This window comes from Aspergillus tanneri, assembly GCF_003426965.1.
Source record: "Aspergillus tanneri strain NIH1004 chromosome Unknown AapTan_8_pilon_pilon_pilon, whole genome shotgun sequence".
NCBI classification, from domain to species: Eukaryota; Fungi; Ascomycota; class Eurotiomycetes; order Eurotiales; family Aspergillaceae; genus Aspergillus; species Aspergillus tanneri.
This window is the reverse complement of record NW_022984635.1, coordinates 1,559,051-1,573,001: the sequence shown is the minus strand read 5'-3', so window position 1 is coordinate 1,573,001 and position 13,951 is coordinate 1,559,051. Positions and strand designations below refer to the sequence as shown.

General features: G+C 43.2%; 4 protein-coding genes across 4 annotated transcripts; 3 read left to right on the top strand and 1 right to left on the bottom strand.

The window, feature by feature from the left end:
- Positions 1-2,710: 2,710 nt before the first annotated feature.
- ATNIH1004_011131 (Atg14 domain-containing protein) lies at positions 2,711-3,358 on the top strand (the record flags this gene model as incomplete). The annotated part of the gene is made up of 1 exon (XM_033575697.1): positions 2,711-3,358. The coding sequence occupies one exon, from the start codon at positions 2,711-2,713 to the stop codon at positions 3,356-3,358; it is 648 nt and encodes a 215-aa protein (XP_033421552.1).
- Positions 3,359-7,943: 4,585 nt separating this feature from the next.
- ATNIH1004_011130 (uncharacterized protein) lies at positions 7,944-8,327 on the top strand (the record flags this gene model as incomplete). Its single annotated transcript, XM_033575696.1, has 3 exons — positions 7,944-7,989; positions 8,139-8,264; positions 8,320-8,327. The coding sequence occupies 3 exons, from the start codon at positions 7,944-7,946 to the stop codon at positions 8,325-8,327; spliced, it is 180 nt and encodes a 59-aa protein (XP_033421551.1).
- Positions 8,328-8,577: 250 nt separating this feature from the next.
- On the top strand, positions 8,578-9,558 carry ATNIH1004_011129 (putative ZIP family zinc transporter; the record flags this gene model as incomplete). Its single annotated transcript, XM_033575695.1, has 1 exon — positions 8,578-9,558. One exon carries the CDS (start codon positions 8,578-8,580, stop codon positions 9,556-9,558), a length of 981 nt encoding a protein of 326 aa, XP_033421550.1.
- Positions 9,559-12,364: 2,806 nt separating this feature from the next.
- Positions 12,365-13,848, bottom strand: erg10B (acetyl-CoA C-acetyltransferase; the record flags this gene model as incomplete). The annotated part of the gene is made up of 5 exons (XM_033575694.1): positions 12,365-12,883; positions 12,954-13,443; positions 13,511-13,586; positions 13,642-13,691; positions 13,784-13,848. The coding sequence occupies 5 exons, from the start codon at positions 13,846-13,848 to the stop codon at positions 12,365-12,367; spliced, it is 1,200 nt and encodes a 399-aa protein (XP_033421549.1).
- Between the last annotated feature and the right edge of the window lie 103 nt (positions 13,849-13,951).

Below are 13,951 nucleotides of genomic sequence, written 5' to 3'. Positions count from 1 at the left end.
GAACAGTAACGACATTGATTTTTTTAAACAATTGCTAGCTGAGAATCGTGAGCCTGAATTCCTTTTCCCTGGAAACTCTTACTGTTCCTTACTCAGCAACTAAGCAATCATGCAGGGGGGGAACGTACCTTTACATTTGCACTTGGTTTGTTGATGACTCTTGGCATGTGCCTGTTCATTACGTATACTTCCACCGGGCTTGCTTTTCTCCCTATTAATTTCGTCAAGACGCCTCCATCAGCATCAAGCACAAAGCCGACAGTGAACGCAACCATGCAGCTCGAATTCAACAGAGAACGGCAACGCCAGCTGGAAGGTCGCTGTGGAGGGAACCCAGAACAATTGTCCTCCAAAGACCGGAGGGAGCTTGACACACTCTTTCGGGAAGAAAGAACACTTATTCGATGGCAAAGATTAGCAGACGAAGCTCAGAAAGATCGCCCGAGCTGGCTTCTAAAGGCATGGTTGAAAATAAAAGCCTTGTTCCGTCCATTTAGGCTCTTAATCGGCTTCGTCTTGCTCCTTAGTGTGTTAATAACGTGGGTGTCCATGATTTTGACAGCAATTGACAAGGCAAAGAATTCGATTTGCAAACAGCACTGTGGTTACATTCTTGCTCATATCAATGTCTTCAATCCCGTTAACTGGATTCTTGTTCAAGCTGCCAAAGCATTCCCAACTGACTACTTCGTATTTTCAATGCTTGTTTTACTTCTTTTTTACAGCTCCGTCGTTGGTATAGCTACTATTGGTGTACGTTTTCTTTGGATCCGAATTTTCCAAATCAGAAAGGGTCATACTTCCCCGCAAGCCCTCCTGTTGGCGACAGCCATGCTAATGTTGACTATATTGGCCTCAAACTACTCTATCTCCATGATTGTTGCTCCTCAATATGCTACTTTTGGACCACAGACATTTTGTGATCGCATTACAGACTCTGAAAAGCAACCGGACTGCTTGAATACTAAGCACCTTATCAAACCATGTTCTGAGCTAGCGCGTAACAAAGCTGCAAGGCAAGTCTGCACACCAAGTGTTGCCAGCACAATTTTGAACCGCGTGGCATTTAATTTTCCCTTTTTTGGTGCAATATTCTTCTGGTCTCAATTTATATTTTTCGGTAATACGGCCTGATTTATTTACATTTATTGTTACAATTCCTGCCCAAAGTGCTAACAATGACACAAATAGGAACTTTTTTGATTGCCCTCTTGAGCTCTCTTTTACGCTCCTCAAGATTGCATGAACAACAGCTTGAGGAGGATGCGGAAGAGGCCGAAGAGGAGAGCCTACTAGCAAGGACTAATAGACAGATTGGGCAAGGTATTACTGGCAGACCCAACACACAAAACCGCACTGGTATAGTCTGGCAATGAAATGCTCCAAGATGTAAATGCGCTTTGTATTACAGTGCCTCTTCTCCTTTATCTTTATATGTTATTTTTAATCGCAGACATAGTCGAGTATCTGAAATTGAAATTATATAAAGATGTGTTGGCAACTGTCTGCAAAGACCTTAAAATAGAAAGAGGAGGCAAGCGGAACTAGGTAGTAAAGCCAATCCTGCACTCAGTTCTAATGTTTTGCGCGACCATTCAATAATGCTAGAGCGCTTTCAAACGCCTTTACAACGTTAATGTCTGCAACAAAACGAGTTAACTTCAATCTCACATTCTTGAAGGCAAGATGACCGTTACAAGTCACATACAGTGTTTTCTTCTTTCCTCCAAGCTCTCCTCTGAATTTTGTACATGCTGTATCTGTGTTCTAAATCTATAGAGTTTATTAATATTTTAGACACATTTTCCCTCTAAAATAGACAAATTATGAGCTCTAACCTCTTCAATGCTCTTAGTTCATCACAGATAAGAGTAGTTTGAGACCAAGTCTTAAATACCTAAGCTGAATCATCAGGAAACAGTCATAAAATTAATGATGATGTGGACTACCTCAAGCAACTTCGATATCCGGGCTTGCAGCTCGTTTTCAAGTGTTCCCTGTTCTTCAATCACATTAATGTAACTGTCTTGGAGTTGGGCCCAGTCATAAGATCTAAGGTCCTCATTTGAAACAGTGCATTGTCGTCTTTCCTGGGATATTTCCGGTGAGTGTTGATTATGGTATAGCAAATTCTGCATGCTTGTTTTTCCATCCAACCGATCTTTAACGCCAACGTTCCCAGGAGTAGGCCAGTAAATTATCCTAAGCGTGATTTTCGGAAGACTGATAGACAACAGTGGTGAGGGAAACCAGTGGGAAGAGAATAGGGTAGACACCTCGAAGTTGTATTTAGTTTTCCATAATCCCAGAGAAATTTGCTTTGATGGAATGGCAATTAACTATGATTGAGATAATATTAATAACAAGTTACTAGGTATGGGACAAAACATGGAAGACACCCCACGAGTACCTATTGGTATTGAGTACTGTAGGGTATTCAGGTTAACTGTTAGTTACCGTACCTTACTAAGTATCCTGGTAACCTAACCACCTATGACTGCGTCAGTCTAACGTTATCAAGTGACAACATCATGAATGCAAGCAGATGCTCTTCCTCATGAATCCATCCTGTTTTAATCCCTGACTATTGCGGTTTCTATAACAGCCAGGTTTCCTGTGTTAATGGATCTCAAGCAAGGCAGTTAACTGAATGGGTGGCCATTGAATAACAGCATACAGACAAGAGATAGCAAGAAGTTAGAGCAAAGAAATGAGTTGCCACGTATGCTCTCGAGCTCCGACATCACACATACAATATTTTTGCCCTATCTGCGCCCGCAATCGGCTCTACCAGCTACACAACGAGAATGTGCGGATCCTTATTGAAAGCGAGTCGATCGCACGGCAAATTGAGGATGCAGTTAAAATTGGCAACTACCGAGACGTATTATCAGACAAATATGAGAAACTAAGCAATAATAATAAAGATACGCAACTCAAATTTTGGATCAAGCAGACTATCTCCAACCAACAATCCAAGTCATTCCCAAGGGCAAAGATACTTGCTATTCAGGTTGAAAAGTTGAGACTTGAGATTGAGAACAAACGACTTGAGATTTCTCAGCGCAAATTGGCACTAAAACGACGATATTCGGATGCTGAATCTGCTAAATACCAGCTTGTGGAACGAGAAGCTGCGATTTTAGCTGGCGTCCAGAATAGCACTAAAAGAACGGATCATCTCTGGCATTCACAGCATAGTAAGACGGCTGAAGCCCGGATTTTCCTTTGTCGAGAAGCAGCAAATATCTATGGTTTATGCCAAGTAGCCAAGAAGAAGAATGGTGAATTTAAAGAGACATATTGCATTGGTGGGGTATCTATATGCAACCTCAAGGATATGAATGGCAAGTTGTAATCCATCCTGAACACGTCCACTACTATGCAAATAATAATGCTCAAACAGGTGCGGCACCAGCTCAGATATCGACCTCGTTTTCCTACATTGCCCATCTACTCGTACTGGTCTCACATTATTTGTGTCTAAGACTCCCTGCCGAAATAAGTCTTCCCCATAGAAATCATCCTACAACCACCATATACACACCCTCTAAATCTTATTTTGCGCGTGGAACAGCTTTTGAGGAATCCACTTCTCAGGCATCGACATCCTACTCAACGTCGCGAACTGCAGACGTGCTTTCTAGGTCTGCCCGTCCTCGTCCTCTGTTTACTGACAGAAGTCTCCCAAAACTAGCAAAAGAAGATCCGGCAACATATGCGCTTGTCCTTGAGGGGGCAACACTGTTGGCTTGGAATGTATTGTGGCTATGCCGGACCCAAGGACTAAACCTGGCCTCAGATTCTTGGGAAGAAGTATGTGACCTGGGCAAAAATATGTGGCAACTACTTGTTGCACCTCCTACGCAGACGTTAACTTTGGTGAGGGCATTTGCTGGGCGCGACATCCAGTCAAGGATGAAAGCTACCAAAGATGTCCCAAGAACTATCGTTCAACGAACCAAGTCATTTCCCATGCTGGGACATTATTCGCATGGCACTGTACACTCATTCCTTGGTGGTTGGGAGGGCACTGACTTCATTCGTACTTGGAGGCTACCAACTCCAATAAAGGTTGCCGATAAATTAAAGTCGACCCTGTTAGGAGAAATCGCCAGTGCAGAATGGGAACTACTTGAAAAAAAGGAGTGGGATGATATTTCTCAGGAAATTATCCAACCACATTCTAGCGATAAAGGCGGTAATCACCATAACTAGGCTGTCATTGCAAGCACTGCGCCTGAATACAATAACCTGAGCCGGCTGCTTCCGAGCCGTGCAGTTTTCATCAGCTAAAAGGAGTTAGCGGCTGGACCAGGTTGAGAGACAAATAGTACTCGTCACACTGGCTGACCTTGGTCAGCCATGGCTCAACTATATGCCAGAGGACTTTCTCAGGCAGTTTGATTTTTCTGTTTATATATACCTCCCACAGCAAAAGATATAGAGTTTAATACAATGGTGGATGTTTTATAAGTTTTTCTTTTACCTTTTCAAAATTAGTAAATGCCTAACAACACCTAAAGTAATTGGGTGTTTTACAATTTTTCCATACTAACTTAGCTATTTTTAACTGAAGAAGCAGTGAAGCTCACCATATTTTAGATATATTGATATGTTAGGATTATATTTATGAATATCAAGTAGGCACGTTTTCCAGGTTTATATTTCCTAGGTAGTATTAATTGCATGTATAGTTTAGCACAGATCAATCTTGTAGGTATAAAGTTCTAGTTAATAGATAAAAGCAATGGAATCTTCCCAAAAAAAAATAATAAATATGTTGAGAATCTCGGGGAAGAAGCTATGTCGTGAGGTGCTAGGATAGCGGTGACTGGATAGTATATTGAAACTATCGGTGCGATCTAGTATCGCATGGTGAGTATGTTCAACTATCTAGGAGAGAGAGCGTAGACAAACGCTTCCTTATGTCTACGTTGTCCCTTAGCCCCTTATTAGTGGCGGATCCGACCACCCACCGGCGAAAGGCGGTTGGTGGTCGGCAGCGTAGAGGCATTTGCACCGTAGAGGCAGATACTGAAGCAATTCATATTTCAACGCCTAGAACCTGTAGAATCTACCAAAAAAATTGCACTATCCGGTAGAACAGCCAAATCACTATTAGAAGCAGGCGTTGATCTTCCGCAGCAGGGGCGGGCGGGAGATGGCCGTACGCTTCCTTCCATGCCTTGTCTGCCCTTCGCTTCTTACTTTGATCATCTTTTGCCTTCCTACTCGCAATTGAGCGATTAGCATCCCGTACGCTTAATATACCGCTATCTCCAAGGCGTGGAACTGATCGCTTTGTAGGTTTACAGCGCCGCGGGGCTGTAGTTGCCTTAATTCGCTCTAAAGTTGAATTTATTATCGCGAGTTGTTTGGATTGAATCTTTTGTTAATTAAAGAGACGTTCCAAGCAGCGCTTCACGCGTGGAGAGATGTCTATATTCTCTAGCAAATGGAGGAGGTTTTTCTGATTCTTTTTAACATGTATAGACGATTTCGGAGGCGTATTTTCAACGCTTGAAGAAAAAGGATTCAGAGGTGTAGTTTCCCCGTATGCGTGTAGATCAGGCGCTGAAATCTCTGGAATAAGCAGTAAATTCTTTTAAATTGCTTTGATAATAGAGGATCTGTCAGAGGGAAAGATGCCGTGTTCTTTAAAGGAGTTATGAATAATTCGCTGCGTAAATGTCTTCTCACGTACGGCCATAATATCGCTTAAAAACATTGCTTTATCTCCCGGGATCCCACACCACTGCGCGATGAGATTATTCGCTTGCCGAAAACGCGTTTTATATGTAAGAAAGGGTTTTTTATTGAGCGGTTGGCAGAGGTGAGTTGTATGGGGTTTAAAGTAAAAAGGAAGGATCTCGTACGTCTCGCAAAGTTGAAGAAATTCGACTGTTTTATACAAAGTATAACCGTTAAAGATTAAAATACATTTTCCTCCTTTTTTCACGTGTCCCTTTGTCTCTTCATAAAAAAGAGAGATCTATTTAACAAGGAGATTATTATTTATATAGCCTTTATCAGAGGTCGCGGTGTAGAAGTTCAGAAGATATTTATTATGCCAAGCCTTTATAAAATACTTACCTTTAAAGATATAAAAAGGTGTTATAATCCAGCTGTCTGCAGTGATACACTCAAGCGCAGTTATATTCTCTGCATGCTCTGCTTCAGCAAGATTAGAGACTCTTCCCTTTATTCCTAGCACTTTTTGGTTTTTTCCTTGACCTGGTTGAAAGCTGTATTCGTCGAAATTGTACACGAGGCGAGAAGGGACACCGGTAAGCAAATTAGCGAGCTAATTATACTAGAACTAAAGCTGACTGACGTCCTCTGCATCTATACGCTTTTTCTCCTTTCTTCTTTGAAGCATAGGATCAATTTTTAAACTCGGAGAAAGCGTTTTAACAAAGCAATACGCACAGGATCTCTCCACACGCCGGGAGGGATCAATCCGCTGTACGGTCAGGTTTGCCCATTCAAGAAGAATCTAAATCGTCACCGGGAGGTTCAAATCACGCATTTTAGTGATCCAGCGGACCAAGGCCTCCTCTTGATACTGATTTAGCGCTTTATTTGTAGGGGTACGAGTCAAACGAGACTTTTTTTAATTGTGTACGCGGCCGTAAAGCGTACAATAGGGGATCCCGAATTCCCGCGCAGCTTGAGCGATATTTTGAAATTTTTTTGTTGAATCACTTTAACTGCCCCTTCAACGCGTCCATCGTGAATTTCAGAAGATTTAGGCATATTGGGTGGTTGTAATGGCTTCAAAAAGATGATATTTTGATTATCTGCCTCTACGGTGCAAATGCCTCTACGCTGCCGACAGGCGGTGGGTGGTCGGATCCGCCACTAATAGCCCCTTGCGTGTGATATGTCAGATGGCTTCAGGACTAGGATACCGCATCCTGGTTTTCAACAAAATATTCTATTCTATTATACTTATTGGATTCCTAACTTCTAAGAACTGCATTTATTGATTACCGAGGATATCAAGGTTATAGTATAAAAGGTATGCCATTGTATATGTATATAAAATAAAGAGGTAGGTCGTACCATATAACCATCTACAACCTCTGACCTGCTTTATTTTTTAAATTTCTGAAACCCAATGTCTCGAAGCCATTTCCGATATATGACTGTAATTTATTATTTCTACGGTATTAAACAGCAAACCACTATAGGAAACGCATTAATTATATAGGATATAGCTGTTTATATACTCCGTACAGCCTACCTGATGGCAATAAGACTGTTGCAAATGGCTGCATAGTGATTTCGGAAATTTAAATATGTGCAGACCAGAGATTGTATACTTACTCTGAACTTTCGATCCGTCAGTCGTCTTGTACCTTTTTATGGTCAAGTGGGTTTACGTCTACTAGTGTAACCAAACCATCACATGAGTTTCATCAATGTATCAGAATGTTTTCGAGCAACAACTGAGGGAACACTGCCTAGAGTACAGAGTAGGTACTCGAAGTTGGGAATTTTGGGGCCATCAAATGAACAAAAATACAGAGTACTTGGGCTCTGAAAACAGAAAATGAAACGTTTCATTTTTACTACTTGCAGCTTTTAGATTTCAAATAACTGAATGACATTACATAAGCACAGCGAGCTGTTAACTAGTTAGTTAGCTAACTAGTTGGTCAGACTGATAAGCTTATCTCATAATTAACGCGTGTTCAGTCCGTCTCAACTGTAGTCTTGCTATAAAACATGTTTTCTCCTCCTATAATATGGCTGCTCCAATAAGGCAAGGAGCTTTTTGAGTAGATACATTGAGCTGTTCGCCCTCAACTGAGCACCGAGCATTTCAGCTGGAATAATTGGAACGCAGAAAATCTCTAATGATTGCTGAAAGACAACGCTCGCCTTTAGGCCATGGAAAAAACCAGCAAGCAAGACTACATTAACTGAGCACAAAAATGGCCCATTCTACTGACTGGCATCAGCCGGGCGTGGAAATACTTGGTAAGCAGTGAGAAATTCCACTTTTGTGGACATTGATTTTTTATTTTTATTTTTATTTTTTTTTCATGTATAATTCAGCTTCGCCTTCAGCTTGGCGCAAGCGGCATTGTCTCTAGGCTCTGGTTTACGCTGATTCGGATATACTATAGACTTTAAACACGCGGTCGCATCAATTTCAGATATCCCTGATGCCATTCTACAAGCAGAACTTTCCCACCGCGCCAGCATTCGAGACACAGCCGGTGAAAAAGCAGAATGTGGCTCAACAGAGCGAGGTGCTTACGATACCTCATTACATGTTATAGCGCTTTTTCTAATTTTGGCACTGAGCACTTTAGGTATGTATGTCCTCTATCCGTTTCTATCAATGTTTATGATTTGACCAATTACTTTATTGAAGCATGTTCATTTCCCGTACTCGCCCGTCGTTTCCCTCGTCTACCTATTCCACGACGTTTTCTTTTTCTGTCCAGACATTTCGGAACAGGGGTCTTGATTGCCACGGCATTTGTTCATCTACTCCCCACAGCATTTATATCTTTAACAGACCCATGCCTCCCTCAGTTTTGGAGTAAAGGCTATCGTGCCATGGCTGGATTCATCGCCATGGTCTCTGTTTTTCTTGTTGTTGTCGTTGAAATGTTCTTCGCGATGAAAGGGGCAGGGCATGTTCATGGAAATGAATATGAACAACTTATTGGTGGCGCCGGGGAAGAGTTTTCACAGCGCGATCAAAATACGGATTCGCCTTCGCATTACTTGGCACTTGTGACACAGGAGTCAGTAGAAGATACGTTGTTACTCGACCGAATACAGGAAACTGATGCAATGAGGAGCATGGACCGAGATCCAGGTTCTGTGCCGATGGAATCTCCAGGTTGCCATAGGCAAACATCTTCGAAGGATACAACCGGGCACAAGGAAAATGATGACGCGGACTTTAATGGCCTCAATCGCCTTGGAGCTTTTCATTCCAACAATGGACAGCAAAGCTGCTACCCTCCTGGCGAGCATCGCCTTACAGACCGGTCAAATAGACAGGACGATACGAACTTGTACCCACAGAACCCCCAGCGCAAGTTACTTCAATGTCTTCTCCTTGAAGCGGGGATCCTTTTCCACAGCATATTTATCGGCATGGCGCTTAGCGTTGCAACTGGGGCATCTTTTCTCGTTCTACTTGTGGCCATCTGCTTCCATCAAACATTCGAAGGTTTTGCTCTTGGGTCGCGTATCGCATCACTTATCCCAGACCTCTTTGCCCCGACTTCTATTAAACCATGGCTCATGTCGCTTGCATACGGGACGACCACTCCCATAGGGCAGGCTATTGGTTTAATGCTACATAATCTATATGACCCCGCGAGCACTGCGGGCCTGCTCATGGTTGGGATCACAAATGCCATTAGCAGTGGACTCCTGCTTTTTGCAGGACTTGTGGAACTCCTGGCTGAAGACTTTCTAAGTGATTCAAGTTATACAACACTCAAGGGCCGGAGACGCGTCGAAGCTTGTGTTGCAGTTGCTAGCGGAGCTCTGCTGATGGCTCTTGTTGGTGCATTTGCCTGACAATTGAGGCTGGCTACCAATGCACACTTACGACTCGATACGCATTTAATGTTGCTAAATCTTGGTGGTATTGTTTTTTTGCATGTGCCGGCTAATAGAACTATACTATATCATCAGGTGAGCCTCTCCCAAGATTGGCCCCATGGGCCTCATGAGAATGAAGGGCCATTAGAACTCTCATCTCTGTCCACGCAGACTTCGAATTCTAGAAGTTAACTGGTATATATTCTAGACGGAATTCTAATTTACACCTCTCATTTTTTCTAGTATTTAATTTGTAGTACTCGGCCCATCGCCCCCACACCGCTTCCGGTTTGGAGCCTCCCCGGCTCAACGGGATTTTGGGCTCAACGGGAAAAAGTCATCCAGTTCATCATTTATTTCATCAATTTTTCAACCACATTATGGCTTCAAAATATATTGAAATAGAAAATCGCATTAATAAGGCCTGCACAGCCTATACCAGCAGAAACAAAGCGAAAATTGCACCATTGGCGCGTGAATTTAATGTGCCATATAAACGCCTACTTGCTAGAATTCAGGGAAGAAATTCTCGATCAACTCGCCTAAGCACCAACAAGGCGCTTGATGATGCCCAGGAGGAGGCCTCGATTCAATGGATTAGTCTGCTTGATAATGCCAATACTTCACCTATTCCACAAATAATTAAACAGTGTGCCAATGAGATTCTTTCTCGGAGTAAAAGGAGGTTACTGTTGGCCATACTTGGGTCTATCGCTTTATTAAACGCCTCCCTCCACAATTCAGTCTTTTAAAACAAAAACCCATGGATAATAAGCGAGTCAAAGCAGAGGATATTAGGACTCTTCAGGCTTGGTATAACCGTTTAGAGATTGCAATTCGCCAGTATAAAATCCGTCCAGCCAATATCTATAACTTCGATGAAAGTGGTTTCCAATTGGGTCAAGGAAAGGCACAGAATGTGGTTACTACTAATCGTTATAAATCAGCACACATAGCAACTGGCGGATCAGGAGAAATAGTAACTACAATTGAGTGTATTGCTGCAGATGGTTGGGTAATAAGCCTATACTTCCTTTTTAAAGGTTAATGGCACATGGAGGCATGGTATCATTAACAACCTACACTTCCAGACGACTATCGAATTGCACCCACATCTAATGGATGGACTAATGATTCAATTGCATATAATTGGCTTTGCTTTTTTAATAAATCAACAAAACACCGAGCTTCAGGAGAGTGGCGGCTGCTTTTATGGATAACCATGGCTCTCATCTTACAGTTGAATTCCTACAGTACTGCCAGGACCATAGGATTCTTGCCTACAGTTTTCCACCTCATTGCACACATCTTCTACAACCACTGGATGGTAAACCTTTCCAGGTCTAAGCATTACTAACGGCGGAACAACAATATAATTGTACAGTGGGGCGGAACTGTTAAGGAGAAAAAAGACTTTCTCCCGGAGATTCATGCTATTAGAATGGCTATATTTAAACAGCGTACTATACGTTCTTCCTTCTTGGACACAGGCATTTATCCATTCAAGCCAGATATTATATTAGGGCCTTTGCAAAAGGCCCAGTCTCCTTCCCCAGAGCTTCAAATCTTTAACGACGCCACTCCTCCACCACCACCACCCAAAACAGTTACCAAACTGCGGCATAGTATTAAAAAGGCACAGAGAAAACTAGATATTCTACAGGAGGTGCATAGCAAACTATATACCCATCTGGAGTTAATTTTCCAAGGTAGTCTGATACAGGCGGAGGTTGCAGCTTAACATGGGGAGGATATAGCCGCATTTTACACACCAAGGAGCCTCAGAAGGTTAAGAAGACACGTCGAAGAGTTAATATAGGAGGACCTCTATTTGCTAAGGATGCCAATCGCCAAATTGGAGCCCGAATAGCGAAAGAAATTGAGAAAGAATGGAGGCAAAGAACAAGGGTGCCTTTAGGTGCAGAGGTTCCTGCACAGTGCCAAACCACCCCACCTAGCCCTACAGTCAATTTACCTAGGGAAAGGCATTCTATGGTGTCTACTCCAATGTTGGAAGATGTAGTTATATTAGATGACCCTGTTATGGTGGCCAAATTGGTCAAATAATTGAACTTTTTGTGACTTTTCCCGTTGAGCCCAAAATCCCGTTGAGCCGGGGAGGCCCCAAACCGGAAGCGGTGTGGGGGCGATGGGCCGAGTATATGTTTGACATAGCTACTAGCCAGTGAACCGTTATGTATCAGAATATAGTGCATTTATTTTCCCTGAGCCTACCAATACCCTGTTATCTTAATGCATGAGGCATGGAGACTTAGATGTTCGTTGAAAAAGATACTGGACTGGATCTAGTATCCCTACCACACCAGGAATAGCTGCATTGTAGGTAGTAACTAGTTCAAGTCCTGCAGGGCTGGCATTCGAAGCTTACACAAGTCGACGACCGCAAATAAATTTCTTTTAGATGGTAACATACGGCAACTGCCATATGCTAGACTGTAGTGACTCTAAGCTTGCTCTGTGCCGCGCTATTGCAGATTGGTCAGACAAGCTTGAACACATTTGGAACGCATCGCCCCTTAGGTTTAGATACTGCGAGTGAGATGGTTGTTATGTTCAGAGCAATTTCTTCAGATACCAAGAGACTCTGCGGATCAAAAAACAGTATGTAAATGTGGGTCAGCATATCTAGACTATTAATGTCCTAAAAATCCGCGATTCAATTGCCACCCAAGGGCATCTCCATCTGAGGTAATCTATGCCGAGGCCAACTTCGATTCGTAGAGGCAGCCTTGAATTCAGCCAGACACGGGTTACTGATTAATCAGACGAGTGACTCAACCACCATAGCGCTGGCACCCCCTCCGCCATTACAAATTCCGACACAACCGACCTTACCATTCCTTGCCTTCAAAACGCCAAGCAGCGTGGTCAATATGCGAGCACCACTGGCACCAAGAGGGTGTCCAATAGCAACGGCACCACCATGGATGTTGACTTTCTCTTCCGGGATCTCGAGTAGCTTCATGTTGGCGAGAGCAACGACACTAAAAGCTTCGTTGATCTCAAATGCATCAACAGCGTCCTGCTTCACACCAGCATGGCTGAGGGCTTTGGGAATAGCAAGTGCTGGGGCCGTCGTGAATTTGCTAGGCTGTTGGGCAGCATCTGCCCACCCAAGGATTTTCGCAATTGGTTTTAAGTTAAGCTCTTTTAACTTAGCCTCTGAAACTAGCACAATGGCTGCAGCGCCATCATTTAGGGGTGAAGAATTAGGTGCTGTCACAGTTCCAGATCCAGGAATGAATGCAGGTTTAATGCTCCGAAGCTTATCGGGATTGAGCTGAAGCAAGAATGTCAGTTTCAAAGTGTGGACTATATAAGCCAAAGAACGGAAATTATAGCTCTCTTACATTTTTTGGCTCCTCGTCTTGTGCCACTGTCACGCCGGGTCTACCCCTGAAACCAGGAAGGTCAATTGGTGCGATCTCGTTATCAAAGAGACCAGCCTTTTGGGCAGCTTGAGCCTTCTCGTAGGTCCGAATAGCATAAGCGTCCTGCTGTTCTCGGCTAAAAGCGTGATCTTGGGCACACTCCTCCGCCTGAAAACCCATAAGCTCTTGCTTACCTGCATCCGTTAAGCCATCCTTCATGACACCATCCACCATGGTTTGGTGACCATACTTCGCACCGGTGCGAAGATTTGGAAGGTAGTGAGGAGCATTTGACATGGATTCGGTGCCACCAGCCACCACGACATCAGCATTTCCAGTCATAATGGTCTGTGCCCCAAGAATGACTGCCTTTAAACCAGACGCGCAAACCTTATTTACTGTAGTGCACACCGTCGATTCTTCAAGGCCGGCACCAAGAGCGCATTGTCTAGCAGGATTCTGTCCAACACTAATTTGAAGAAATAAGTAAAATAGGCTGAAGTTAGGTGGCTAGCGATGTACAAATATCAACTCACTTCGCAGAAAGTACATTGCCGAAAAACACTTCTTGAACATCGGATGGCTTTACTCCCTCAGTTTTGCTGAGAGCAGCTAGGATCGAATCTAGTTAGACTATTGACAACAGCCTTAATCTGACATACCATACCTTTAATTGCATGGGCACCAAGTTGCGGGGCAGTGAGGCTAGAAAGGGCACTGTGAAGGAAGAGAGAAAATAAAAATCAGCTCTCTCTTCACAGGTATTCAAGTACAAGGGAGTTTTTCAAATAAAATAAGGGTGAACTCACCCCAGGAAAGAGCCCACAGGAGTCCTAGCAGAGGAGACGATGTAAACTGCGGGACGCGAAGACATATTGGAAAGCAAGACTTGAAGAGCGGTATTGATCCAAAACCTCGAATAGAGGAAATATTGTACTAACTTTTCCTTCGTCAACACCACAGGAAATAACCTAGAT